Raw genomic sequence first — 17,889 nt, 5'->3', positions numbered from 1 at the left:
CAGCACTTTGGCGACCCCTAGTGGCTCGGGTGTGCATATTTTGTAATACAAATATATATATATCGAATTGAAGGCTTATTTGTTGCCTGTCGATAGCGACAAAAAATCTGACCAAATCCGCTCAGCGGTTTTCGAGTTACATGCCGGTATTTGAGGCTTGTGCAAAGTACACGGTATTGCGCAAAATACCACTCCAGACTCTTGGGGCTCTAGTTCCGTCAATCTAGATCCGATCTCGAAAATGATTGTGGAGGGTTGAAGCCAATGCGTGTGGCTTTCCAATGATACCCCACCTGGGGATGTATGAATCAGGGATCTGGTGAAAAACAGCCGAAATAATTGATGTCTATGAGAAAACTCAGTTTTTCTTTTGTACACAGTTTACCAAAATCACCCATAATCACTCATTTCTGAATGGATCTTTATGAAATTACCTCTGGACTACTAACTACTACAGAAAAACTTGAGTAACAAGTTTTTCTACAACTCAAGTTCAGACCTAATTTTCTTTCTGGAATCAGCAACTTCAGAATGTCATCTTTCAAAAGAGATCAGGCTCATGCATGTGCTATAAGTATAAAGTATGTTGTTTTGGTTTGCAAAAAAAGTATGCAGTCCTCAAAAACGAAAACTAAAATGGCCAGGGAGACTCATTGCAGGTTAAGAGGTTAAAGTTATAAATTAAAAACTTCTTAAGTCTGAAGCACTATACAGAAATATAGTGTAGCTAGACAGAACATGTTCAACCCCAGCCCTTGGGCACAACAAACATACACAACAATAAATATTACATGAAGGTACAAGGCACAACTCAACTCATAAAATATAGAAATATACGGTATTGCAAGCTAAGTGTGGGCCAACTTGACTTCTACCTGACTGGTATAATGAGTCATTACAGTATTAGAATTTTCGGCAGTACAGCTATCTTTATCGATTTCACTCCATGCTCCCAATCAAAGATGAAGGTAGCTGCATCCTTCTGTCCAGACCTTTTTAAAAATGTTAAGCAATGAGTTATAATTAAGGGAGAATATTTGAGAAGGAATTTGAAAAGGAATCTTTAAACCCATGTGCATGTCGAAATACTTCCCAAAGGTCAGTGAATTCCACAACCACAACACCAGAGGGAGTTCCACAAAACATGTTCAACCCAGATTCGGCACAAACAAGGGACTAAACACGTTTCACAATTATGCCACAACAATGTGGAACTCCCTACCCACAACCGTGAAGGAATGTGATTCCCTACCCTCCTTCAAAACCGCTCTCAAAGAGCACCTATGGGTGGCTGCAATTAGAAACTGGCCCCTGTAAATGTCCAAATTCATTTTTTATGATCTCTTTTTACTATACAGTTCTGTATATCCCTATGTCTTACAGTATATGTCATAAATGTCCTGATGAATTGAAAATTGGGGACCCCGATGTAAACAAGACAAAAGTATTTTTCTGGTCTGAATCCTCTTAGCAGTTGTTTTTTATCGAGCCATACTGTATTGTACCCATTCTGCAATCTGTTAATAAAGTTTTCAATCAATCAATAAATCAATCAAACAACTCCCTCCACCCTAGGTTTCAAACTGAGGAAACGGCAGATCACCAACAAGCCAACCGGCGGCCCGGGAAACTGCCCCCACCTGGTGGAGGCGGTCCCGTGTGACGAGCCTAGTTGCTACGACTGGCGATTGGCCAGCCTGGAACGCTGTATCCCTGACGACGAGAAACTTTGTGGCCCCGGAACTCAGGCTTTCCAGGTCCAGTGTGTCGACGGTAACGGTGAGAAGGAAGGAGCGTAGCTCAATTTTAATTATACAATAATCTTTTTTTTTTTTTTTTACATTAGACAAAACATGAAACGGTGTCAAATTATTACCATTCATAGGTGTATTGTGAATGAATTCATGTCTGTGGCTGTGCGACTGTTGATAACAGTCCATGATTGCAATGTATTGGATTATTGATTTCATACTTCTTGTTCAAGGCATACTATGTATTCTTACTGTAGAGGGTCTGTTGGGAATAACTATAGGCATTGTGCTGTTATCAGCCCGCAGACTGTCGTGATCCATATTGATCATATAGAGTCCATTGTTACCTGCTACTGTCCTCATCTTGAGTGCATTCTCCCATTAGCCCATTTCCATTGGTAATGAAGGCCCTCACCCTGGTCTGAAAAATCCTATATCGTTCAAGGTCACCTTGCTGCCCGCCCTCTAACTTGTGGCCATACGGTACGTGAGGAGCCTTCTGTGACTACAGTTCTTGTTCACCTTACGCCATTCATCAAGCTTGTAAGGAGTTCCCTCTAGACACTCTCTCTCTCTCCATCCATCCACTCCCCCTCTCTCCTCTTTCCCTCTTCACTCCTCCCCACGCTAACATCTACTCAACTCAGCATTGGCATGTTTTGCCTCTGTCTCTCTCTCACTCTCTCTCTCTCACTCTCTATCTCTCTCTCTCTCTCTGGCATGCTCTCTCTGTTTCTTTTCTCTTTCTCTCTGGCACTCTGTTTTCTCTCTCTCTCTCTTTCTGGCACACTGTTTTCTCGTTTCCTTTCTCTCTCTCTCTCCTGGCAGTCTCTCTATCTCTGGCTCACAGTCTTCTGCTCTCTCTCTCTCTCTCTCTCTCTCTCTCTCTCTCTCTCTCTCTCTCTCTCTCTCTCTCTCTCTCTCTCTCTCTCTCTCTCTCTCTCTCTCTCTCTCTCTCTCTCTCTCTCTCTCTCTCTCTCTCTCTCTCTCTCTCTCTCTCTCTCTCTCAAATCAAATTAATTCTCGGAGGCACAGGGTCCCAGAGACTCTCGTGCTATTTGCTTTGCCTGATATTTACTGCTTTTATTCCTGTAAATCCTTAATTATGCATATTGTATATTTGGTTGTAGGAAGGAGAACGTACTGCGGCAGTGAGTCTTGTCTTGCTAGTGTATTCAATACATTTGATTAATCTCATGTAATTCCCCAACTAGAAAGCCTTAACATGACCCTTTCAGCTCAGCCAGATCAGACAGACATGACAGCTGACATTCATTCATGTTGGATTGAGTAGAGCCCCCCCCCCCCCCCCCCCCCCCCGTACTTCTAGAGCAAAACAGAATCTCTGTTCTACTGCCCAACCACCACCAGCATCACCACCCTCTCTCCCTCGTCTGATGAAAATTGATTTGTTTGTTTGGATTTTGAGCTACTTTTCGCCTCAGAGATTTTCCACTCTGTGCAAGCTCCTTTGAGTGCGACTCAATCGTAAAAAGCATTGCCATACAGATGGACCCCCCCCCCCCCCCCCCCACAGCAGACCAAGGTCGATAAAAAAGTCATTGGAACTGGCTATTGGTATTCCCTGTGCTGACTGTTCGCCCCTTTAGGCGAGGAGGGTTTTCTTTTCTGTACACTGAGCAGCAACTGTTTCCTCTCGTAGTGGGTGTTCTGTGCTCATTCATGTTTTTCCACTGGGCCCCCTTGTCTCTTCCTATTTCCATGCTGTCTCAGTTCAGTCAAGATTGGTTCACCGCACGCCAGTCAAAGTGACATCTTAATGCGGAGTCAGGCCACCACTTCTTCCTCCCGTCTGAAATCGCAAAATCAACCATCGAAAGATTAAAAATGTTATCTCTGGGTATGGAGTGCTCCGAGAAAATATCCTCAATTTGCTTCATTGCTGCATCTGAAGCAGTTAAGAGCATATATTGCGAATATGTGGGTTAATATAATCCACTTATGGCTGTTGGGAGCTCTTGAATAATAAATGGCCTAAATTGTTGGAATGTGAATTCCCATGTGAATATTCACTTTTTAGGCAGAATGCAAATTTAGTCTCTGCATACATGTAGGGTGCATCATTATCGATATTTTATAGGTAATTCTTGAAAAATCTTCTTTTAGTCCATGGAGTTAACAAACATTTAATCTGCCACGTCAATACAGAGAACGCAAGTACAATGTTTTGAATCATGTCTCCCTAAGCTTCTAAATTTGTATTATTAGTCTCACTGCTAAACAAGCTGATGGTGGTTGAAGCGCATACTGTATTAGAGTCTTTGAATCTTCAAGAAACAAAGTAAATGTAGTGTGGTTTCACCATGGTTACCACGATTACAGCGGCTCCCTGCTAATCAGTCCCAGGGTCTTAATCAGTGTTGGGCAAGTTACTCAGGAAGTGTAATTAGTTACTTATTACTGATTATACCTTTCAAAATTTATCAAAATTACGTTACTGATTACTGTGTATCAAAGCTATGTAAAAAGTAATGTACAACCTGTTTAGCTTCTGTTATTAGCTGTCCAGATGTCAGCTGTGGTGGAAACAAAGCCTACCTCTCTGAGTGTGGCTTTCAAATAAAGTCAAGTCAAGTCAAGTAATTTATTTATAGAGCACATTTAAAAGCTCGAGAGCCATGGGAGTGTGTGGGTTAGGGTGTGGGAGAATCAGGATTAATCGAAGGCTAGGGAATAAAAGTGGGTTTTTAAACGGGCCTGTCTCCAGCGTAGGGGCAGATCGAATCTCCAGGGGAAGCTGGTTCCATAGTTTGGGGGCTACGGCCTTGATGAGCTTCCATCACTATTCTCTCTCAAGGTACAGTAGCCAACAAACGTCTTTCTCTGTTGCCAGCCTGACGTTGTTCTTTGTGGATATTTTCTCTATGATACGTCAAAATGAGGGCGAGTCAAGTCAACCGTGGAAATAGGTAACATCTCCTCGATCATATATCCAGCGATGAGCTTCTTCAGACCTTCTCCACTCACGGGTGGTGTTTGCCCTGATCTTATATCCAGTTTCTGTTTTTTTGTTTACATCCATCATTGGCACTGGTAGAGGCTTCCCTGTCAGTGTCAGGGTTTTTATGCGTCAAGTTTCACATTGTTGTGTTGCCATGTCAGATGCTTCATCAAATTAGATGTTGTATTTTTCACAGTTGCAAACTTTTTTGCATAGTTTACAATTGGATGTGTCATGTTACCTCTCTTACTCACCCTCCATGCTGCTTTTTGGCTAGTAGCTGACATGACCTCTGACCTGCCGGCCTGTGCACACACGTCATACAGAGGACCATGTATAAATGTAATCTAACATTATGAGTACAAAAAAAACACATTGCATTCTGGCAACGATGTAACGCAGTGTTACTTGGATTAGTAACTGTAATATAATTACTATTTTGGAAATGTTAAAGTCTTTTAATCGTTACTGGGAAATTATTAAAAGTACAGTAATGCGTTACTATGTATCATGTCTTTTAAAGGTGCTATAACGTTCAGCAAATGACAGTGAATGAAACTTCCGGTTTGAGAAATTGTTGCTATTTTCACAAATGTTCTCAGCAACCCAGCAATGGATTTCATTGTTGAAATGAGTGCTAATTGTACGTGATAGCCAGCTACATTTACATTTACATTTAGTCATTTAGCTGACGCTTTTATCCAAAGCGACTTACAAGTTCTGTACGACAAGCCATCAGGAAGAGCACAACTCTATCAGCTGAGTAACAATGTTCATCAAAGTGTTGAGTGCTACAGTGTAGGTTAGTTTATTAGGACAAGTGCATGACAGTATGGTTAGTTAGGGTTAGATTTTTTTTTTTTTTTTTTTTTTTAATTCAGATAATGGTTGAAGAAGTGCGTCTTTAGTCGACGGCGAAAGATTGGACGTGTTTCGGCTGTCCTAACTGGGGTGGGTAGTTCATTCCACCATTGTGGGGCAAGGACTGAGAATAGGCGACTTCTCTTTGATGACCCTCCCGGAGCTTGGATAGGAGTAGGTCTGAGGCGGCCAGAAGATGCAGAGCGTAGGGGTCTTGAGGGTGTGTAGTTAGAGACCATTGACCGAGTGTTTCACTCAGTGGCGTTTTGAGAAATCATGATGTGCAGAAATAGTAAAAAAAACACTGCAGACTTCTGGTTCGACAGACAGGATCCAAGTATTTTTTTTTTTTTTTAAATGTTTCATTCACAATCATAATATTTTTGGGGGGGGGGGTAAGTAATACTTTTATTCCACACATTTCAAAAAACTTTGTGGATGCATATATATATATATATATATATATATATATATATATATATTATTAACCCATTTAGACCTAAAACGCCTGCTAAAAATGCATTATATAGCCTGCATATACACAGAAATGTGTTTCCTGGTTTCAATGGGTTAATCCACAGAGTCTACATAAAGATATTATCAATATAACCTTTAATTGATTGATTTTCTTCATACTAACTGAGCTAAGCACATCGCTGGCACCAGAATAGTATTTGCAGATACACTTTGTTCAAAGTGGTCCTTCTGTATGTTCACATTCATTTACATAAGTGATGTGGGACAGATTTGTCGATTAAATGAAGTTGTTTTCTACAGTACTTTTTCAGTCGAGGACAATCCCAGTGACCATGCCAAGCACATCCCCTACCAATAACAAAACCTTCTCCTTCTAGCCTTCCTCCCAACCGTATCTACATGTATCTTCATGACATATACGCTGTCCTTTCCTCCCACCAGGTGAGGTGGTGGACAGAAGCCTGTGTGCGTCTACTCCTGCTCCAGAGCCTGTGTCCTGTGAGGTGCCCTGCTCCCGCGACTGTGTCCTCAGCGACTGGACCGCCTGGTCCACCTGCTCCCAGACCTGCTCCAGCAAGACCATCGAGGGCAAGCAGATGAGGACCCGCTCCGTCCTAGCTTACAACGCCGGGGAAGGTGAATGAGACCGCCTGCCGCATCGCCGGATAATGGAAATGTTATGTAGATGAGCCTCAATAGGGCTTAGTCATGGCCTTTCAAGTCGCCCTTCGCTGTCACTCAGCAAGTGTCTGGATTTCACACTTGTCCTGCGTGTGCATGTGTCTTTCCATATCTGAGGCAGTCTGCTTATCTGTCTTTGTGATTATTTCTGTCTGTATGTCTTGTCTCCCCCGGCCGGATTCTAACTTCTTATCTGCCTCTAAGATCCTTCATCTACAGTATATTTCTGTTTGCTGCCCTATTTGCTTGTCTGTCATGTAATGAAACATTTTGATGTGTTTTATATCTATATGCTTTGATTCCTCACAGTAACCGCGATGGTAGTGGCATGGATAACGGTGATGGAGGGTAAAGTTTGTTATTGACATTAGCTTCTAGCCACGTAGAACCTCTAGCAACATGTCCTCTAGCAGGCAACATACAATGAAATTGCTTGTTTGAAGTAAAACATTTTAAAGAGCAAATCATCATCATGACAGCCTCAGGGTAACTTGTGATTGATTCATAATGTATTCAGACAGTTTCACTAGAGGCGGAATCAGCCTTACTGACCATAGAGGTGGTAGTTGTTATTTATTGTTTTGTATGAGTTTACATATGTCTTGCAGCAGCGTTAACATATTCATTATCTATATTTTCCGAAGGTCTTACGCGGGTGCCAAAGTTTCCAGAACTTTTCGGTAAATGTGTTTGAAAGTAGACTAGAATTTGAAGTAGAAGGTGTAGAGGTTCTAGTCAAATAATTGGTTTGTCTTAGTTGACTAATAGTATAATTATTAGTGATTTTCTTTTTTCATGTTGAATGAAAATGTTCGGGATAATGATAATTGCATCTCTGGCATCACAACAGTATTCATAAATATTCTTAGGTGGTTAAAAAGCATTGGATTTAAAGAGGCCCCATATCATGCAGATTGCATTAATTTGTGGAACAATAATGTAGGAAACACTTAGCAGATTTGCCTATTAAATGGAGTCTTTGATTGGTTGACAAAATCCTATTAGTGCGCTAATGTCTTTATAATGTAGGCAAAAGAATGGAAGCCACCTCTCAACCAGTATCAAAATCCCTTGTATTGTGGCCGAACTCAAGGAACTATTTTGAGTCTTTGGCTGTCAACGAACACCTGACACCCTTTCTGCTGGAGACCCACCAGGCCCCAGAATGTTATCATTCAAGAATACTAAGTGGCAAGCAGCTCTGAGATCAGCCGATTATGGATGTCGCATTTGTGAATATGTCAGCAAAGTGCTGAAATTCCTACTGCAAACAGGAATAAATATGAATAACAACATATTCTATGAGCCTTTTACAGTCATCCCTGTGTCACATTGTGAGCAGGGGGCCGCGCTGGCCTTCACTATCCAAGCATCTTTTCGCTCTCTAAAGCCACTTCACATTTCCCCACTGTCCCCACTGGCATAGGTCAGTCTGTGCTGCTGAAGCTCATTTGTGGAGCTATATCAGGGTCATGGTGTTGCTACTGTACCTTCGCTACATCGTTAGTCAGCTAAGTTAGCGTGTAGCAGTCAGCAGAAAAGGAAGACCTGCTCATTTGCTACTATGGCAAGATTTGTCTGAGTTGGCAGTTTGTGCCGACCCAACCATGTGCTTGGGCTGACTCTCTGTCCGCTCAGAGAAACACAGGTATGGAGGACTCGCAGTCCCACAATGCCTCTCAATCACTACTGAAATCTCTAAGTGTGGGCAATTACTCTAAACACTGAACGGGCTCTAACTCTTTCTCTCCATCGACCCAGTTAGCCTGACTGACCGCCACCACAGCATAAATGGTAAATTACCTGCATTTATATAGAGCTTTTATCCAAAGCGCTTTACAACTTAGGCCTCACATTCACCCATTGACTCACATGTTCTCACACACCGCCGGTGGAGGCAGCCATGCACCGACCTGTCCACCGGGAGTGGTTAGGGGTTAAGTGTCTCACTCAAGGACACTTAGACACACTGCTGCGGAGGAGCCGGAATATAACTGGGAACCTGATGATTACCAGACCCGCTCTACTTCCTGAGCCACTGTCCTCCTGAGCCACCGCCATCTCAGAGAAAGAGAGAGAAACAGACAAATGAGCATGAAAACTGAGCAGACCCACGGCGCTACCTGCACATGCGTCTAACAAAAAGGCCCATGCCTGATCGTGAGTGAGTGAGTTAGTGGGTGAGTGAGTGAGTGATGCATAGCCCCAGGCAGCAGTGTGCCGTGGGAAGAAGATAAATACTGTATATGTTTTTTTTAGGGCTGTCAGTTTATCGCGTTAATTAGATTAATTAATTACACAGCAAATGATCGCGTTATGAAAATTAACTCAAAATGTGTTACAAAACAAATTAAAAATACATCTTTCTATTAAATAATTTTATTTACATTTTTTATTTTTATTTTTTTTATCTCATTCATTCCATTAAAACGTAGAATAAACATTTACAGATTTTTTTTTTAAATGGTCCATTTGCATGTTCTTGGTATCTGAATCTATGGATCTCAGGGAATGTATTCCCAGTGTCAGAAATAGTGTCTGTTACTAGGCTTGAGTAAATTGTAATAAACCAAATGAGAATATCAATTCAATATTATTTTTATTTTTATTTTTTTTACTGTGAATAACACCATGCTAAGATTTACCAGACCTGAAAAATCTAAGCAAATAAATAAAGGGAAGATGATTAAACAGAAGGTTTTGTAGATACAGTACTGAATTCTGCCATCCGGACACATGCAATTTGAAATATGATTATAGAATATAAAATATCAGGCCTAAAATGGTTATGCGATTAAAATGCGATTAATTAGATTAATTAATTACAAATCCTGTAATTAATTAGATACATTTGTTTAATCGCCTGACAGCACTAGTTTTTTTGTAAACTAGAGTAACGCATTAGGATTCCAACCTGTGACTTGGAGTGGGAGGAAACCTTTGAAGTTCAAAGGGGGCGTCAAGCTTTTGAATACATTTCACAGACTGCCAGACAGTGTTACAAATGCACTCAATCTAAAATCATAAAGGCATACGTAAAGGCATTTTCCTCTGTACCTGCCATATAGGATCCAAACCTGTTTGCACAACAACCTTGAGAACATCAAATCATAAAACTATTAAAACCTAGAGATGTAACTGAGGCCTACTCCACACGTACACAGGTATTTTTGAAAACTGGGTTTTTCACATGCATCACTCTGTCAGTAGTGTAGCTGCACCTGCATCACTCGGTCAGTAGTGTAGCTGCACCTGCATCACTCGGTCAGTAGTGTAGCTGCACCTGCATCACTCTGTCAGTAGTGTAGCTGCACCTGCATCACTCTGTCAGTAGTGTAGCTGCACCTGCATCACTCGGTCAGTAGTGTAGCTGCACCTGCATCACTCTGTCAGTAGTGTAGCTGCACCTGCATCACTCTGTCAGTAATGTAGCTGCATGATCTGATGACATGACCTAAAACATGTGCAATGGGAGGCTGCAGGGAGCTATCCATGGTTCTGATAGCAGAGAAAATACTATGTTTTCAAAAATATCTGTATACATGTGGACAGGGCCCATCCACATGAATACACCTGAAAGTCTTTCAAAAAGATCAGTTTTCAGTGACCTAAAACACAGTTTGCATGTTGACAAAATAGTCAAAATGCATAGAAAGTTTCAAAAATATGTTTGGACTATGCCTAAAACCAGGCATGAACCTAAATGAAAATAAAATAAATAAACTTCAATTTGTGTCTTTTCACTATTACCATAGTCTTGTTAACTAGTTGCGAGTAGATCGTGTAGAAGTCTAAACAGTCGCCTACCACCGCAGATACCCAGGTTCAATTCCAGGCAGCATTACCTGCGGCTTCATCCCAATTGGCAGTGTTTGTCCATTGATTTTAGGAATAATTATATTGTATGTGGTGTAGCACCCTTCAAGTGGTTTATTAGGCAGCTACCGAATAACCTTTAAAACAAAGCGCTCTTATTTATATATATATTTTTTAAGTTACCTTATTGATACCTTAGCATAGATCAAAGACCATACATAAAATAATTTTATTCAACATATTTCTGAAATGGTCATATATATTAGAGATAATCAACATGCAAACAAAGTGCATTCCATATAAATAACACTGTTACACAGTGGTTATGGCAACCTTGAACGGGCCCCCCCCAAAATTGCCACACGCAATCAACCATCAAATCTCACTCCAAGGTTTTCTGAAAAGTTGGCAACCCTGAGCGACGCTATATTAAAATTCCTCCTGGTATATTGTACAGTGTAAACAAGACTTAATTTGTGAGACTGTTGGTGGTTCTGTATACTGTTTGGTGTTTGTTGTTTGTCCTTGGCATAAATGCAGTCAGCTTACAGTTATGTATAAACAGTATACCATAGGAGATGGAGCAGAACTACTGTGACACACAGTGCAATGCATATATGCCGCCACTAGGGGCAGAGCGGCTAACCATGAGTGAGTGACATTGCAGGTCATAGAGGTACGTCACATTTAAAAAATAAAATCATTGAATGGTAAAAACAGTTGTGAGACACGTTAATATTTACAGTACATACTATGTGTTCCCAGGTGGTGCCCTGTGCCCTAACAGCAGTGCCCTTCAGGAGGTGCGTAACTGTAATGAACACGCCTGTACAGTGTACCACTGGCAGACTGGCCCCTGGGGGCCCTGCACCGAAGACCTCACCTCCTCGGCTCTCAACACTTCCACAAGCGCTGGCGCTGGGGCCAACAGCCAGGGTCTGTGCTCCATGGGTATGCAGATCCGAAAGGTCATCTGTGTCCGAGTCAACGTGGGACAGGTGCCCCCCAAGAAGTAAGAAATTATACTGTTTGATTGTATGGAGATTGCATGCTGTTTGAACACTGTATTCGGGTGAATTCCTGTTTGATGTATGTGTGTATGTGTGTGAGAGAGAGAGAGAGAGAGAGAGAGAGAGAGAGAGAGAGAGAGAGAGAGAGAGAGAGAGAGAGAGAGAGAGAGGAGTGATAGGAAAACAAGAGAAGCTGATAGAGATGCTGAAGACATTGAGCAGAGATGTGAAAGTTAACTCTCAATCCCTATCTCTCCTCCACAGACGAACAAAGATAAATAAATAATTACTCAGGTCTCCAACAGGCTAATTAACCCTGTCATTTTGGGCCCCTGTAATTTCCCATTGATGATAATGACTGTAATTAAATGGGTTTGATACTTTTAGGCAATTAAATCACTAGGCAGATGAGAGGCAAGATGCCTGCTGTTAGCTGGCTCTAAAGACCCCACTCTACTGAGTACCCTCCAAACGTAGCAGCAGGTTTTAATTTACAATTTGCCCAAAGTTTAGCTCCTGTCTAATTTGAATTATGCTCGACTATGTGGAGACTGAGTGGACTGCTGTTGATTGGCACATTTTAAGGGGGATACAATCCTATATTTAATTTGAAGGAAAAACAAACTCAAGTTTGAACATTTATTGTCACTGGTGAAAGTCTAGGGAATATGTTGAGTTGGTGCATTAACATTCTCTTTTATTATATATTTATTTTAGTACCAGTTGGAAACCTACAGGTAATTTCATTGTCTCCCTGGTGTGGCACTGTGGCAGTATAGGTGAGGAAAGGCCAGGCGTATCAATTATTCATGGAAGGAGAGCGCGTATATAAGACCTTTATGGAAATTAGATTTACAGCAAACAACCTCTGATCAAATGAAGACTAATGGTCAATCCGAAGCTAATTCACACTACTGACCGAGTGATGCAGGTGCAGCTACACTACTGACAGAGTGATGCAGGTGCAGCTACACTACTGACCGAGTGATGCAGGTGCAGCTACACTACTGACAGAGTGATGCAGGTGCAGCTACACTGCTGACCGAGTGATGCAGGTGCAGCTACACTACTGACAGAGTGATGCAGGTGCAGCTACACTACTGACCGAGTGATGCAGGTGCAGCTACACTACTGACAGAGTGATGCAGGTGCAGCTACATTACTGACAGAGTGATGCAGGTGCAGCTACACTACTGACCGAGTGATGCAGGTGCAGCTACACTACTGACAGAGTGATGCAGGTGCAGCTACACTACTGACCGAGTGATGCAGGTGCAGCTACATTACTGACAGAGTGATGCAGGTGCAGCTACACTACTGACCGAGTGATGCAGGTGCAGCTACACTACTGACAGAGTGATGCAGGTGCAGCTACACTACTGACCGAGTGATGCAGGTGCAGCTACATTACTGACAGAGTGATGCAGGTGCAGCTACACTGCTGACCGAGTGATGCAGGTGCAGCTACACTACTGACAGAGTGATGCAGGTGCAGCTACATTACTGACAGAGTGATGCAGGTGCAGCTACACTACTGACCGAGTGATGCAGGTGCAGCTACACTACTGATAGAGTGATGCAGGTGCAGCTACACTACTGACCGAGTGATGCAGGTGCAGCTACACTACTGACCGAGTGATGCAGGTGCAGCTACACTGCTGACCGAGTGATGCAGGTGCAGCTACACTACTGACAGAGTGATGCAGGTGCAGCTACACTACTGACCGAGTGATGCAGGTGCAGCTACACTACTGACAGAGTGATGCAGGTGCAGCTACACGGGCGAAGCCGTAGAGCAACAACCTCAAGGCCAGTGAGAAACGGAGGACAAGGGATAAGGCACAAGATAACCCACACATGTTTGTCAACAGCCTTATATCCTTTTCAAAAGATGAGAATCCATCCCGGATGCTCTTCATGTTGTTGGATGGGAAGTGATGGGAAATGGAGGTACTTCAGGAATGAAGGGAAGCTGATTGGTAGGGAAAATGATGATTGCTGGGCTGGGATGTTTTGAATATTCATTCCTCATCCCGCCTTGAGGTTAAAGGAACACAAAGACAGCTGATTTATTATGCTCATAATCTCACACTTGTCCCCAAATTGAAAATTAATTTGGGTTGAGAGTTATTGAGTTCAAGAGTTAAGATATGTGATTATAATACATTATTACATGGCGTTTTAACATTCGCCAAAATGCTTGATTATGATTGGTCAATAGCGCTTTGTTACCCCTAGCAGCGGTCAATTATTTCTCGATAATTGATTGCTGCTATGGGTAACGCGCAATAATGGCCGCTGTTAGGGGCAACAGAGTGCTATTGACCAATCACAATCAAGCATTTTGATCGCAGTCACGAAAGCTATAACCTCGTTCCCAGCTTTATCTCGCACAGCTGCACTACATCAGGTGCAATCACGTCCACACCTGCCGGCGATGACAGAGGAGCCACAGAACAACTGTGTCTGCATTTGATCTCGTCTTGTCGATGGTGTAAAATGAATTAGGTATATTGTTAGTAAGTTAGCCATGTAATAAGCGGGATAATGTATAGCTATACTCGGTCATTGTTTGCAAAATAATTGACCTTCACTGCGTTTAGAACACCTCGGCTGCGCCTCGGTGTCGGCCTATTATTTTGTGACAATGACCTCATAGCTATACATTATCCCTTACTTATAATGTATATTTGCAGGAAGTAACAAATACAACTATGAATATTAAGAAATTATGAAAATAAATGTTTATATATATAAAGGCTTTGTATCTGCCTTTCCAGGAACTGTTACTATTTTATCATTATTTTTTTTATTATTACTTCCTGGGATAATATACATCATAATGACACCACACTTAACTTTTTCATTTATAGCTTTGGGATATGTGTGAGATTATGGGCACAATAAATCAGCATTATTTTTTCTGTGGTGTTCCTTTAAGGCTTGATTGTCCCTCTCTGGGAGGTAATTTGTCTTGGAATGGACTCTGCATCCTCTTACAAAGGTGGAATCACCCGTTGAGTACCTGTAGGTGCATTTTGGAAATATATGATGGGACATGTTGTTGATTTGAATCATACATTGAGTTGTTTTTTTTCTTCTTAAAACCCAAGCTCCAATAGCCTTGTATATGAAATTGTAGAACAACAAAAAGTTACATTTTTGAGTTGTGTTTTTCTTTCTTTTGGGTTCCTTTTAACGTTAGGTTATGACTATAACCAAGTTCTGTTAGTTAGGGGCGATGCTTGGCATCACTACTGCACTATCTCGCGTACGTGCACGCGTACTGAATAAACCACAAATGTACCTCTAATACCAGTATTAGTCTGACCACACCCCTCATCAGCTTACCTTCATAAGCAGGTGTGTGGTCACCTGCTCTCCTCCTTCCCAAGCTTTCACCACAAGGTGAGGACAAGGGCTGCAGCGGCCGTCTGATGCCAAGCATCGCCCCTAACTAACAGAACTTGGTTATAGTCATAACCTAACGTTCTGTATCGTTAGTGGCTTAGCTTGGCATCACTACTGCACAAGGGAGGCCAAGCGGAGCCACTTGGCTGACAAATACACCCCGCTGACAGCCCCCCAAAACCATCAGAACAGGGAGGGCCGAGCCCCCCCGACCCCCCCTAATGGAGGGTATCCCCCCTATTAGAGGCTTCACGGGAAGGCGACGGACCCGACCGTGCGAAGAGGCACTCAAGCAACTTAACGCACAGGGTGAGCAGACCGTGGCTTGACCCCACGACTACACACACGCACAACCCACATGCCACCCGGGAACGAACGGAGGAACAACCTCGTTACTGCCCCCAGAATCACGGGGCCAAGGGCAAACCCAACCCCGTGGCAAGGCCGTAGCAGCGGAGCGCGAAGGAAGACCCAGACCCACCAAAAGGACTGGACTCCCTGGAATGGGGGCCCGGAGAAGTCCATGATGCCAGCATCAAGACCCCACCAGGTGGGCACGTAGTGCCCCGCCCCCCACATCGCCAGCGTATTCGGACAAAGGCCCCTCAGTTACTGCACCTGGTATTCCCAGGCGGAACCCCATCCAAGTACTAACCAGGCCAGAACCTGCTTAGCTTCCGAGATCGGACGAGATCGGGCGTGTTCAGGTTGGTATGGCCGTAAGCCGAGCGGGCCCCGTCCCCCCAATAGTACACCGCCTGGCACACTGACCCTGCAGAACAGGCAGTCAGCATGGCCGTAAGCACACAAAAAGGTTAACCAACGGAAGCAGGCAGCGCACCGGGGAAAAACCAGGCAACAGGCTGTTAACCCTAGCCTGGAGACTGCGGACGAGACAGGCGCCAGAGGGGACAGCTGAACACAGCCGCCCCGGCGGAAGGAGCGTAAGCTGGCGGTGTTGCATGACCAAGCCTCCATTTAAAAACCCCCACCCAGAGGGGTCGAGGCAGAGAAGGCTGACACGATTGGCAGACGTCATGAACGTGCAGGGGCACCCTCAAACGGTGAACCCGGGAGTTGACACTGCTCCAACACACCAGGGAACCAACCACCTCGGTGTTACCCAATGCGGTGGTTGTTCCTATAACCCCTCAAGAAAAAACTCCAAAACACACCTGCGGGCATACACCGGCTATACCGCAGTACAAGTGTTTCAGTTTCCAAAAAGGGTTAACCCAGGCCTACGGGTCGCAAACATCACTTCGGACCGGGCCTGGCGGTACGAGAAGCACAGGGTCACCAGAGGAGGTCAAAAAACCACCCCCACAGGCCCCTCTTCGCCATGCGTGAGAGAGGAGCGAAAAATAATGGAGAACCAGCCCCTAAGCACACCGTACCTGGTATTCCCCGGCGGTCTCCCAACCAAGTACTAACCAGGACCAACCTGTGTAGCGGCCGAGATCCGACGAGATCGAGCGCGTACAGAATGGCATGGCTGTAAGCCATGACGACAGTGCTGAGTAAAAACATACCCAACCAGGGTCTCCATAGCGCTTAACCCTGTGACACCCAGACCGACCTGGCATTTTTCCCCCTGAAAAAAGCCCAAGTCCCTCAGGGTACCAGAACAGCAGATCTGCATCCCCGGCGGACAACGGGTTCAACTGATCTGGACCAGCGTGACCAGAACCAGTCCCGTGCCCTAACCACGCCGACATGCCTACTCCAGGAGAAGGGCAGATATGCGTGTTGATCTTAACATGAAAAGAAGGCGCCACCCAGACGTTCGGACGAACCGCGCCTGGTGGCCCACCCCAAGGGCGTGAGACCCCACTACATATGTTCAGATCCATCCCGTCATCATCCCCCAGACATGAACGAGAATCCGTCGACAACCCACCCAGGTCATGGGATGTGGTCGTCGGAAGAGGAAAAACCCCCATCTCAGTTGCTTTATAAAAACGCTGTTCCAACCACAAGCAACCAAGGCGTGCCAGCCAATCGCCTGTTTACAGCGAGCTAGCACTATACGTGCGTCGGGACACACCCCCATCAATGAACAGGCTATTTAGACCTGTCATCGAATCCCCAAGGCGCCCAGGGGAACGACAAGAGGGGTGTGACACTCCCTAACTCCAACACTTCTGGAATAGAAAGAAGGAAGCATCAACAGTATGTATCCCAGTCTACACAGCCGGGGTAAAAAATTTTCACATTTTTACATCCCACCACCCTCCCATAGGAAAGAGACGGGGATCCCCAGAGAGACTTCCCACGCGAGCTGTACAGATTGAAAAGAATATATTGCACCTTGAGCCATGTAAAAAACTGGTTTTAGGGCCTCCGGGGAAGAGGCACTGAACCCATACACACTCAACAAACGAATTGAATCGAATATACATACAATAGAAAAGGACCCTTCTAGAGGGTCCACTCACTTTGACAATCTGAGGAGGAAGGCTCTGTACTCTGATGGAGGCTTCCTCACATGGAAGAAGGAGTCCGAACTCACAGAAGGCCTGAATAGGCGCTTGGTGAGGAGGAGCCCTGACCACCCCCCCTGAAAACAGATCCATCACATGGACCTGAACAGCACACGGAAGTCCTACCAACAGAGACGCGCACGGTGACGTACTCTATGGCGGGGGAATTCCTGCGGTGCACACGCCCAATATACCAGGCCGTGGGACCAGGAACTCCCTCCCCCCCCCCCCCCCCCCCCCCCCCCCCGTAACGTGCCGAACCGCCACGTGACGGGAACCTTGAAGGACAGGGGGTGTACCCCTGACCGACAGAACAATGGGGAGAGGAAAGGTTACCAGTTCACCCCTTCACGACCCCACACCCATGATACGACGTAACGACAAAAAGAGAATATGACACAGTCATAGTCAGCTCTATGAAGCGTTTCACAGCTCCA

At 44.3% G+C, this 17,889-nt stretch overlaps 1 protein-coding gene across 1 annotated transcript in view; it reads left to right on the top strand.

The window, feature by feature from the left end:
* The window catches only part of thsd7ab (thrombospondin, type I, domain containing 7Ab), a gene marked incomplete at its 5' end in the record, with an annotated part of 323,450 nt that overhangs the window by 209,414 nt on the left and 96,147 nt on the right, over positions 1–17,889 (top strand). The window contains 3 exon segments of the mRNA XM_084336532.1: positions 1,576–1,779; positions 6,493–6,687; positions 11,314–11,560. Coding sequence (XP_084192658.1) covers positions 1,576–1,779; positions 6,493–6,687; positions 11,314–11,560 — 646 coding nt within the window.

Source organism: Notolepis coatsorum (genome assembly GCF_963971535.1).
Source record: "Notolepis coatsorum genome assembly, chromosome: 19".
Lineage (NCBI taxonomy): Eukaryota > Metazoa > Chordata > Actinopteri > Aulopiformes > Paralepididae > Notolepis > Notolepis coatsorum.
The sequence above is the reverse complement of the archived record's forward strand: the minus strand, read 5'-3'. Positions and strand labels throughout refer to the sequence as shown.